The 12,644-nt window shown below is 44.9% G+C and overlaps 1 protein-coding gene and 1 long non-coding RNA gene across 3 annotated transcripts in view; one reads left to right on the forward strand and one right to left on the reverse strand.

The window, feature by feature from the left end:
- LOC147109329 (guanine nucleotide-binding protein G(I)/G(S)/G(O) subunit gamma-2) overlaps positions 1-4,479 on the forward strand; it is a 139,468-nt gene extending 134,989 nt beyond the window's left edge. For both annotated transcript variants that reach the window (XM_086003178.1, XM_086003177.1), the window contains one exon: positions 2,555-4,479. In XM_086003178.1, the coding sequence (XP_085859304.1) occupies positions 2,555-2,683 (129 nt within the window). In that variant the 3' untranslated portion in view covers positions 2,684-4,479. The remainder of the gene's footprint in view (positions 1-2,554) is intronic.
- Positions 3,728-12,644, reverse strand: part of LOC147109330 (uncharacterized) — a 72,544-nt gene continuing 63,627 nt past the window's right edge. Inside the window, exon 3 of the long non-coding RNA XR_015080239.1 lies at positions 3,728-5,578. This is a non-coding gene — a long non-coding RNA (uncharacterized LOC147109330). The remainder of the gene's footprint in view (positions 5,579-12,644) is intronic.

Here is a 12,644-nt window from a genome sequence, read left to right on the forward strand (position 1 = left end):
ACTGGCAATCAGTAACTAGTGGTGTTCCGCAGGGGTCCGTGCTGGGTCCCCAACTCTATACAATCTATATTAACGATTTGGAGGAGGGGACCGAGTGTAACATATCAAAGTTTGCAGATGATACTAAGATGGGAGGGAAAGTAGTGAGTGATGAAGACATAAAAAACCTGCAAGGGGACATAGACAGGCTAAGTAAGTGGGCAGATATTTGGCAGATGGAATACAATACTGGAAAGTGTGAGGTTATGCACTTTGGCAGGAAAAATCGTAGAGCAAGTTATCTTAATGGCAAGAAACTGGAAAGTACTGAAGTACAAAGGGATCTGCGGGTCCTGGTGCACGAAACTCAAAAGGTTAGTATGCAGGTGCAGCAAGTGATTAAGAAGGCCAATGGAATGTTGGCTTTCATTGCTAGGGGGATAGAATATAAAAATAGGGAGGTATTGCTTCAGTTGTACAAGGTATTGGTGAGACCACACCTGGAATACTGCGTACAGTTTTGGTGTCCATACTTAAGAAAGGACATACTTGCTCTCGAGTCAGTACAAAGAAGGTTCACTCGGTTAATCCCGGGGATGAGGGGATGGACGTATGAGGAGAGGTTGAGTAGATTGGGACTCTACTCATTGGAGTTCAGAAGAATGAGAGGCGATCTTATTGAAACATATAAGATTGTGAAGGGTTTGGATCGGGTGGATGCGGGGAGGATGTTCCCGATGATGGGTGAAACTAGAACTAGGGGGCATAGTCTTAGAATAAGGGGCTGCTCTTTCAAAACTGAGATGAGGAGGAACTACTTCACTCAGAGGGTGGTAGGTCCATGGAATATGCTGCCCCAAAAAGCTGTAGAAGCTACATCATTACATAAATTTAAAAAAGAAATAGAGTTTCCTAGAAGTAAAGGGAATTAAGGGTTATGGGGAGCGGGCAGGAATTTGGACATGAGTCTAGGTTCGGATCGGTCATGGCCCTGTGGGTAGCGGAGCGGGCCCAGGGGCCGTGTAGCCTGATCCTGCTCCTATTTCGTGTGTCTAATTCTGTTAGATTCAGGAGATGGTTCTGTGATAGTGGATTGGCGGTTAGGATCAGATCAGCCATGATCTTATTGAATGGCGGAGCAGGCTCGAGGGGCCGATTGGCCTACTCCTGCTCCTATTTCTTATGTTCTTATGTTACCTGAGGTTCCTGACGTCCGCTCCTGGGCCTCTCCAGCTCAAAATGCGCAAGGCCCACGTATCCCAGGGGCACATGCGGTTCGCAAGCGTCCCTGCCTGCTTTTACCAGGTGTAAGATTTCTAAGGGTTTTCTGCGGGTGGAGGTTCTCCAGAAAGCGGCACTCTCCCCCCGCGGAGGCCCTTCTCTAGGGCAGGCATCCGATCTGTCAAGAGCATTCTTGGCAGATCGGAAATGCCGGTTTTCAGCGCATGCGCTTGGCATGCTTGAAACCGGCATTTCCGATGTCCCTACGGGTGTGTACACAGCGCGTACACACCCGTAGGGATCGGAATATACGGCCCATTATAATTTCTCAACATTTACATTACCTACAAGCTAGACTTTTAATTTACATTACCTAAAAGCTAGTCTTTTGACCTTTAGGTCTAGCTACAGTCTTGCATAGCCAGAGAAATAATGGGGGTGAATTTCCACAGGGTTTCTCCAACTCATCAGGCATAACTTTGGCAGCAGAGCTGTGAAAACCGCCTTTTACTGGGATTTGTGCAGCTCTTCCACCGACGTTATGGCAGATGAGTAGGAGAACCTCCATGCAAATTCCCCCCTATAATTTCCAGGGTAGCTTAGCTCTATCAGGTTTGAAGTTGTTTCAGTGTGCCATCTGACTGCCTAAAATGTCATTGTTGCTTCAGTACAAAGTGTGTTTGTGTAGCTTCTTAGTAGTCCTACTAATTTCAACCTAGAATTGTTTAAAGAAAGAACTGGCATTTACATTTACTGGCCTTTCACTTCAGGACGTCCCATAGTGCTTCGCAGCCAATGAAGTACTTTTGAAGTGTAGTCAAAATAAAGAAATGCGACAGCTACATTGTGCAAAGCAAGGTCCCACAAACAGCAATGAGGTAAATGGGCAGATAATCTGTTTTGTTGATGTTGGTTGAGGAATAAACTTTGGATAGAACAATTCGCCTGCTCTTCTTCAAATAGTACCATGGGATCTTAGGCATCCACCTGAGAGGGTAAACAGAACTTGATTTAACATCTTATCTGAAAGATGTCACTCTGATAGTGCAGCACTCCCTCATTACTGCACTGAAGTGTCAGCCTGGATTATGTGCTCAAGTATCTGGAGTGGCGCTGAAACCCATGACCTTCTGACTCAGAGGCAAAAGTGATGGGACTGAGCCACGGTATTTCGCACGAATGTCATTGATTCCCCATTTATAGCCACATTTTACAAAGGTATGGATTTGATATTCTCTGGTGAAAAATTAGCAACTGACTCTGGTTGACTATTGTTGCTCATTGTAATCAATCACTTAAACCCTTGGCCTAAAAGCAAAAGTGAAAAAGCCTAATTTCTACCTACATATTCCAGGTGTCCAAAGCAGCAGCAGATTTGATGGCTTACTGCGAAGCTCATGCTAAAGAAGACCCTCTACTGACACTGGTTCCTGCATCAGAAAACCCCTTCAGAGAGAAGAAGTTCTTTTGTGCCATCCTGTAAAGCCCCAACCAGCCTGAAAATCAGGCCGTTCTGAACAATGATGTCGAATTTTACTAATGTGGACACATTCCTGTCCACAGAATTTTTAACAAAGCCTGGAAGCTACAGGGATGTGCATGTTTAAAGAATCTTGTCACCTTATTGGGAATGGAAGCAGAAGAACTACCTTGTGAAAATAGATTCCAAAACAGCTTAGAATGAAACAGTGTAGAGATGTGTCACATTTTTGCTCTTGCAAAGACCGTAAATTATGTTTGATAGTTTGATGTCTAAAGTATGACAGTTGTTCTAAGAAAGGTAAATACTGAGGAAAATGTATAATTTTATTGGAATGATAACTGTTGTTCTTCAATATAATTTTTATTTAAGTTAAACGGATACAAACAAGATAGATTACTGTGGTGTTGTACCTTAACATTTGGTCATGTGCTTTTTGCATTAGAGTAGCACAATGATATGCTGGACTTTGCTTTGAGAGCTGATTTTCAAGGAAGAGAAATGTTACTAATAAGCATTTGGCAAATTGAATGTCATTTGCGAAACATAAAAGCTGGCAGCTTGTGTATTTTCTTAGACTCTTCGTGCTCCTCTAACATTTGTGTATAGTTGCTTACGATTTCCGCTAGTACTAGTAACTCGTGTGCTGTGTTTAGTGATCCTAATATTTGTGATAACAACAAAAGAATTGCATGAAAATATTCCAGCCCTTCCCCTTTTAATTGATTTAGTTTAGCTGATCTGATATGATGCGATGTAAATATACAAAACACAAGATTTTAATTTCAAATTCTAACTTGCTAATGAAGCACAGCCAATTTCTTGACGGCCCTGTTCTCTCACTAATGCTTGTGAACACTATAAGAAATATCTGTCAATAAACCATTTATAAAAAGTTTATACCAAATTAAATACTGTAAAATAACAAGTGTTTTACTGGAAGTAAAACTTGCATGCAAACAATAGACATACATGGCAATGTTTGAAAAACAAGATCAATTGTCAACAAGTAGCTTTGTATACAAAGTACTGAAAAAAACAGACCAATGTTTGATAAAATTTATTTTAATTCATTAGTTTAACAAAACAATTTTAGAAGCCAAAATAATCCATCCCTTGATGCAATCTTTCTATGTATCTTTTTTACCCAACTGAAACAGCAGAAAAGGTTACTGGACAGTGTAATATGCAGATGAACAAACAGGTCTCAACTTTTGTGAATGATCAGATGATTTTACCTCAGACTATTTCACCGTCTTTTAACAAATCTTTTTGATATTTTCAGATATGTATTTTTACTCAATTGCTAATTTTCTTAGATCTGCATGTACCAACATCTGCCATTACACTGTCAAACAAGCCCCCTGCTTCATTTCCAATTCAATACAAAGGAGTGGTTTACCATAGTATTAGACCCACATTAGCACAAAAAAATAGGGGTTAACATCAAACAAAACAATACATTAACCAAATCAGCTACATTGAAAACATTACAAAATGAGAAAGACTGACATGTATGACTATGGCTTGTTGAGTCTAATTTTTCTGTAAACTTGTGTTCATGGCAGCAGTGAGTTGTAGTGCCTATACCAGGAATGCTATATATGACAGCAAGAATAAAAGGGATGTGTGAATTTTCTTAAACTGAGTACATTGTAAAAATGTGTATTGTATTTCTGGTTGTATACCCTTGTCAGCTTTGTATAGGGAAACTTGAATGAAGTATGATGTAGTGCACATTTTCATGCCATGTGAACAATGTATCAGTTTTAAATAAAATCTTCAAAACATTTCAGTTACAGGCATCTTAAACGGCATAGTATTATGCACAATACACTTCCCCTAATAAATGTGGGGAATCATTACTGTTGGAATATTAAACATGGTACTGTTCTTGGAAAAATCATGCTACCATGGTAATGTACTTCTGTAACAATTTCTTATCTGCAGGTTCACAGCCTGTCCAAGACAACGTGTGATGAATATTCTCTGCCAGCTTAGCTGTTGCTTGGTGGGGAGTCACATTGGGACTAAGATGTCAGTCTTTTCATCGACACAGGCTGCAAACATGGCCAGCAGGGTCCAAACATGGCCAGTAAGCAAAAAATGAAACAGCCAGCAGGTTCCAGACATAGCTAGTTGTAGGCTGCGAATATGGCCAGCAGAGTCCAAACCTGCAGACCGGCAGCATGTGGGAAGATTTTTGTGGGGCCAGAAGGAGCCATCATGTTCCTCCTGCCCCCATAAAGATCATTGGCACAGTTTCTTTTTAGGGTTTTCGGAGCAGCCTGCTGCTGTCCCTTTAAGGATGGCGGGTTTAGTTGTTCAATGTTATTTTGCTGACTGCTCAAATGTCGAGTTGGGCAGGCCTCAGGAAGCAAGTGAGTGGTAGTTTTAAATAAAAAAATTGTTTGCTTACCGCCCCGTTCGCGCTGAAAAATAGGGCGGTAGGCAGATGGAAATTGGCCACCTCCTTACCTGCTCCCCCCCTCCAAATATTTGAAAAAACTATATGCAGGACAAGTAATGTGATGGCAGCTGAGGGGATGTGCTTGAATACTGGAAGTTTCACATTACCCTTACACTGTACTTCAAAAACAAAAGGTTGCCTGTTTCCGTAGAGTAAATATGGGAAGTTTGTACCTACAGCAATGATAATATATTAACATACATTTATAAAAGACCCAGGAGGCACTTATGTCACCATGGCAAGGATTTAATTTCAACACATTAGAATCATTTGCATAAATGCTACATTTTTAGTACGGTGTACTTGACAGGTATCAATGAGAAGTCAGACATGCTCATTATAATCTGATGGAAGGAAATAAACGCAGATGCTGGAAATGTGAATTTAAAACAGAAAATTCTGGAAATACACAGCTGCTCCGCGAACATCTGAAATAAGAAAAAGTAGATTATCTTTTCGAGTGGAGACCTCTGTCGTGGCCATATCCATTATTACATTTTCTGTTATCACTACAAGATGTAGAAATTGATTTTAAACCATGCTATGCTCCTCTTGCGCTATGTGGGAACTCAGGGACACTTCCTCTGTCCCTGACAACCATGTGTGCAGGAAGTGTGTCCAGCTGCAGCTACTGACAGACCGCATTGCGGCACTGGAGCTGCGATTGGATACATACTGGACCATTTGCGATGCTGAGGACGTTGTGAATAGCACATTTAATCAGTTGGTCACACCACAGGTAAAGGTGGCACAGGCAAAAAGGGAACGGGTGACCAACAGGCAGAGTACCAGGCGCAGGCAGGTAGTGCAGGGGTCCCCTGTGGCCATCCCCCTCTCAAACAGATATACCGCTTTGGATACTGATGGGGGGGATGGCTTACCAGGGGAAGGTAGCAGCAGCCAACTTCCTGGCACCAGGGGTGGTTCTGTTGCACAGGGCAGGAGGAAAAAGAGGGGGAGAGCTATAGTAATAGGGGATTCTATTGTAAGGGGAATAGATAGGTGTTTCTGCGGCCGCAAACGAGACTCCAGGATGGTGTGTTGCCTCCCTGGTGCAAGGGTCAAGGATGTCTTAGAGCGGCTGCAGAACATTTTGGAAGGGGAGGGTGAACAGCCAGTTGTCGTGGTGCATATAGGTACCAACGATACAGGTAGAAACCGGGATGAGGTCCTAAAAGCTGAATATAGGGAGTTAGGAGGTAAATTAAAAAATAGGACCCCAAAGGTAGTAATCTCAGGATTGCTACCAGTGCCACGTGCTAGTCAGAGTAGAAACAGAAGGATATTTCAGATGAATACGTGGCTAGAGGAATGGTGCAACGGGGAGGGATTCAAATTCCTGGGACATTGGAACCAGTTCTGGGGGAGGTGGGACCAGTACAAAACGGACGGTTTGCACCTGGGCAGGGCCGGGACTGATGTCCAAGGGGGAGTGTTTGCTAATGTTCTGGGGGAGGGTTTAAACTAAAATGGCAGGGGGTTGGGAACCTGAGCATGGAGACAGAGGAAAGGGGAACAAGGATAAAAGCAAAAGGCAGGAAGGAGAAAAACAAAAATGGCAGGCAGAGAAATCAAGGGTTTCAATCAAACATGGCCACAGTAAATAATAATTCTAAAAGGTCTAAGAGTGTTAAAAAAACAAGCCTGAAGGCTTTGGCCTAGAAATTTGGTGGGCTGCGCCACCAGTTAGCGCCTAAAGAGGGCACTCAGTGGCTTTAGCACCACTGGCCACGCCTCCCGCGATATTTAGCGGGGTGCTAATGGCGGCGTTAGCCTGTAGCGCTGCGCCACCACCGATGACGTCATCGGTGTGCGCAGCGCCCCGCTACCGCCCCGATCGCAATATTTGGTAGCGCCTGCCTCTGTAATGCCATTGGCAAATCGCGCCCGGTTCACGGGGCCTACCTGTGGCGGTAGTGGCGCAAATTAAGGTGGAGGAGCGGGGCGACCATTTTTTTCGGTGGCCGCCTGCCAGCACCTCCGTCCCCGGCCTCCTGATCAACCCCCCACCCCCCCCGGGCAGTGCCTGCTGTGTCCCAAGTGCCCGGCACTTCTCCTCGGTGCCGGGCTCTTTTGCCGACACTCGCGATCGGTCATCGCGCTGGTGCAGGCCCCTCCCCCTTAAGAAGGGGAGGAAGGCCTGCAGTACCGCAGCGCGCCGTGCCGCAGCGTGTGGCGCTGCGGCACGTTGCGCTGCGATATTCAGTTTCAGCGCCCCAAGAGGGACGCGGGGCGCCTCGAGCAGCGCCCCACGTCCCTCTTGGGGCGCTCAAGCTGAATTTCCGGCGGGTGCAACTGCTCCGTTCGCAGCGGTAATTCCAGCGCCCAGGCGAGCTTGGCGCCCTGTTTGGGCCTCCACCGAATTTCTAGGCCTTTGTGTCTTAATGCGAGGAGCATTCGTAATAAGGTGGATGAATTAGCTGCGCAAATAGAGGTAAACGAATATGATATGATTGGGATTACGGAAACATGGCTCCAGGGTGGCCAAGGCTGGGAACTCAACATCCAGGGGTATTCAATATTCAGGAAAGACAGGCAAAAAGGAAAAGGAGGTGGGGTAGCATTGCTGGTTAAAGAGGGGATTAACACAATTGAAAGGAAGGATATTAGCTCTGATGTTGTGGAATCTGTATGGGTAGAACTGAGAAATACCAAGGGGCAGAAAACGTTAGTGGGAGTGGTATATAGACTTCCAAACAGTAATGCGGAGGTTGGGGATGGCATTAAATGGGAAATTAGAGAAGCGTGCAATAAGGGCACAGCAGTTATCATGGGTGACTTTAATTACATATAGATTGGGCTAACTAAATTCGTAACAATACTGTGGAGGAGGAATTCCTGGAGTGTATACGGGATGGTTTCCTGGACCAATATGTCGAGGAACCAACTAGAGATCAGGCCATCTTAGACTGGGTATTATGTAATGAGAAAGGATTAAATAGCAATCTTGTTGTGCGAGGCCCCTTGGGTCAGAGCGATCATAATATGATAGAATTCTTCATTAAGATGGAGAGTGAAATAGTTGACTCAGAGACTAGGGTCCTGAATTTAAATAAAGGAGACTACAATGGTATGAGGTGCGAGTGGGTAGGATTGATTGGGGAATGTCACTCAAAGGGTTGGCGGTGGATGGGCAATGGCAAACATTCAAAGATCGCATGGATGAACTACAGAATTTGTTCATCCCAGTTTGGCAGAAAAATAAAACAAAAAAGGTGACTCAACCGTGGCTAACAAGGGAAATTAGGGATAGCATAAGATCCAGTAAACCTGAGCATTGGGAGCAGTTTAGGATTCAATAAAGAAGGACAAAGGGATTAATTAAGAGGGGGAAAATAGAGTATGAGAGTAAGCTTTCAGGGAGCATAAAAAGTGACTGTAAAAGCTTTTACAGATATATGAAGAGAAAAAGATTGGTGAAGTCAAGCGTAGGTCCCTTGCAGTCAGAATCAGGGGAATTTATAATGGGGAACAAAGAAATGGCAGACCAATTAAATACATACTTTGGTTCTGTCTTCACAAAGAAGGACACAAATAACCTCCCAAAGATGTCGGGGAACATAAGGTCTAATGAAAGGGAGGAACTGATAGAAATCAGTATTTGTAGGGAAATGGTGTTAGGGAAATTGATGGGATTGAGGGCCGATAAATCCCCAGGGCCTGATAATCTGCATCCTAGGGTACTTAAGGAAGTGGCCCTAGAAATAGTAGATGCATTGCTGGTCATTTTCCAAAATTCGATAGACTCTGGAACAGTACCCATGGATTGGCGGGTAGCTAATGTTACCCCACTGTTCAAAAAGGGTGGTAGAAAGAAAACGGGGAATTACAGGCCAGCAAGCCTGACATCGGTAGTGGGGAAAATGCTAGAGTCCATTATAAAGGATGTAATAGCAGAGCACTTGGAAAAAAGTGACCGGATCGGACAAAGTCAACATGGCTTTAGAAAAGGTAAATCGTGCTTGACTAATCTACTGGAATTTTTTGAGGATGTAACTGGTAAAATAGATAAGGGAGAACCAGTGGATGTGGTGTATTTGGATTTCCAAAAGGTTTTCGATAAGGTCCCGCATAAGAGATTAGCGTGTAAAATTAAGGCACATGGGATTGGGGGCAAGGTATTGACTTGGATAGAGAACTGGTTGGCAGACAGAAAGCAAAGAGTTGGAATAAACGGCTCTTTTTCCGAGTGGCAGGCAGTGACTAGTGGGGTACCGCAGGGATCAGTCCTTGGACCCCAGCTATTCACAATATATATTAATGATCTGGACGAGGGAACTAGATGTAATATCTCCAAGTTTGCAGACGACACAAAGCTGGGTGGGCGTGTGTGCTGTGAGGAGGATGCCGAGAATCTCCAGTATGGTTTGGACAGGTTGAGTGATTGGGCAGAAGCATGGCAGATGCAATATAACGTGGATAAATGCGAGGTTATCCACTTTGGTGTCAAAAACAGGAAGGCAGATTATTATCTGAATGGCAATAGATTGGGAGAAGGGGAAGTGCAACGAGTCCTGGGCGTCCTTGTGCACCAGTCGCTGAAAGTAAGCATGCAGGTGCAGCAGGCGGTTAAGAAGGCAAATGGTATGTTGGCCTTTGTAGCGAGAGGGTTTGAGTACAGGAACAAGGATGTCTTGCTGCAGTTGTACAGGGCCTTGGTGAGACCACATCTTGAGTATTGTGTGCAGTTTTGGTCGCCTTATCTGAGGAAGGATGTTCTTGCCATGGAAGGAGTGCAGTGAAGATTCACCAGGCTGATACCTGGGATGGCAAGAATGACGTATGAGGAGAGATTGGGTCGATTGGGCTTGTACTCGCTGGAGTTTAGAAGAATGAGAGGGGATCTCATCGAAACTTATAAAATTCTAACAGGACTAGACAGACTAGATGCTGGAAGGATGTTCCCGATTGTCGGGGAGTCCAGAACCAGGGGTCACAGTCTAAGGATAAGGGGTAAGCCATTTAGGACAGAAATGAGGAGGAATTTCTTCACCCAGAGAGTGGTGAACCTGTGAAATTCTCTACCAAAGAAGGCAGTAGAGGCCAATTCATTAAATATATTCAAGAAGGAGTTGGATATAATTCTTAAGGCTAAAGGGATCAAGGGATATGGGGAGAAAGCAGGGACAGGGTACTGAATTTGGATGATCAGCCATGATCTCATTGAATGGCGGAGCAGGCTCGAGGGGCTGAATGGCCTACTCCTGCTCCTATTTCTTATGTTCTTATGTTCTTATATCACTAAGAAATAAAGAGATGTAGATCTTTAAGGGCCAGGCACGGTGACAGGGAGTTTGATAACCTGGAAGGAAAGGAAACCAAACTATCTGCAAGGAGTGGATGCACTCCAAGAACAGCTTTCTTCTCAGATGAGACTATAGAGATTCTCCTGATAAGGAAGCAGTCAGGAAGTGGAGTGAGGGCCCTCATCAGGAATTAGTGCCACTGAGTTCCATCAAAGAAGCATGAGGAGGCTGGGATGAGGCCCTGACTCCTGTCGAAGGAACAGCCTCCATTCCATGCACATTTGAAACAATGCTGCAAGAGTATACATGGAACCTAGTTATCTTCCCCTCTCAATGTCAGCTGTGGCTCAGTGGGCTCTGAGTCAGAAGGTTGTGGGTTCAAGTCCCACTCCAGAGACTTGTGCACATAAAGCTAGGCTGACACTCCAGTGCAGCGCTGAGCGAGTGCTGCACTGTCGGAGGTGCTGTCTTTTGGATAAGACGTTAAATCGAGGCCCCTCTCTCAGGTGACCGTAAAAGATCCCAAGGCACTATTTCGAAGAAGAGCAGGGGACTTATCCCTGGTGTCCTGGCCAATATTTATCCCTCAGTCCACATAACAAAAACAGATTAGCTGGTCATTATCACATTGTTTTTGTGGGAGCTTGCTGTGTGCAAATTGGCTGCCGCGTTTCCCACATTACAACAGTGACTACACTTCAAAAAAGTATTTCATTGGCTGTAAAGCACGTAATGAGACGTCCGGTGGTCATGAAAGGAGCTATATAAATGCAAATTTTGTTTTAACCCCCTTCCGCAATCTCTCCCTCCCTTTCTCCTCTCTGCTCCCCGACTGCAGTCTTCCGGTGCAGGTTTTCCCACCTGTCAGCCAGCCAGCCTCTCAATCTGGCTGGCTGTTGGCCGGGAATCGGAAAAAATAAATTCAAATGAGTTTCTGCCGTTAAATTCAGCAGGACCTCCGCGTTACCCACATATCCGGGTTTCCCGGCCACGATAAGTCCCCCCCCCCATTCCCTTCCCGCAAATATCGGGGCCATTAACTCTGTTTCTCTCTCCACAGAGTACTGACCTGCTGAGTATTTCCAGCATTATCTGTTTTCATTCCTTCAATCACATCCTTACATGCATTCAAATCAAAATCATCATCCCATCTAATGTAGCTGTGATCATGTACATGTTGTCTCAATCACTTCAGCTTGCATGCTGACACTAAGTTACTGCTGTATACAATCACAATAATAGGATTCAGTGTCAGTTTGACTCAGTAGTCAATCTCTTGACTCTGAGTCAGAAAATTGTGGGTTCAAGCCCCATTGTGGATATATGCACATAATCTAGGCTGACACTTCAGTGGAGTACTGCAGTGTCAGAGATGCTGGCTGCGAATTTCTCAGAGGAGGAGGGATGGTGGCGCGAGAGTTGCTTTCCCGGGTTCCAGACATGAACCTGGCTGCAGCCGCTCTGTAAATGGGATTTTCCCTTGATTGGCCTTGTTAAGCCCGCCCTGCGGGTCTGATGACGTCATTTGATGACGCGTCATCAGCCAGTTTCCTTAAAGGGACCACGGCCACATTGAGTTTGACAATTGTTCTATCATTGTTTGACAGCATTGAGGTGCTGCAAACACTGACAAGCACTGCACAAAGGTGGATGCTTGCACCCAGGCTCTCCCATGACTCCCTCCACACAGGGAGTTTCTCTTGTAGGGGGTTTCTCTTGCTCGTTCTGGTCTCCTACCAGGCTTCGTGCAATAATTACCCTTGAGTGGTTCGACCCACTCTTCCCTACGGTTCTAGACCTTGGACTTAGGTGCAGGGAACTGTAGTGCAGAGAAAGACTCAATAGACCAGGTTGAATAGCACGAAATGGATGCTTTTATTATTAAACAGTTTGCAGCATTACAAAATACATATCATAAGCACAAATCAAAGCGACTACAAGCATGCACATATCTATAAACTTGATTCCATGGAAATGGGAAACACACGGCACATCGAAAAAGGGGAAACACATTACGATTACCCTTACCCTCTCCCTCCCCTTAGACCTAAACTAAGTTTCGACTTGAGGAACTCGGGATCATGCTCACCACTTTCAGATTCACAAAAGAGGGGGTTCGCAGCCTTTTGGCACAGCTTTCCATCGTCACGTGGATTTGGAAACTTCTGGCGCAGCTTGTTTTTCTCTCTCTCTCAGGCGATGAGGCAGTGGACACAGCCTTGATGAGCGCTCGTCAAGGATGGATCAG

Source organism: Somniosus microcephalus, chromosome 12, assembly GCF_052327205.1.
Source record: "Somniosus microcephalus isolate GS21.2 chromosome 12, FLI_Smic_1.0, whole genome shotgun sequence".
Taxonomy (NCBI): domain Eukaryota; kingdom Metazoa; phylum Chordata; class Chondrichthyes; order Squaliformes; family Somniosidae; genus Somniosus; species Somniosus microcephalus.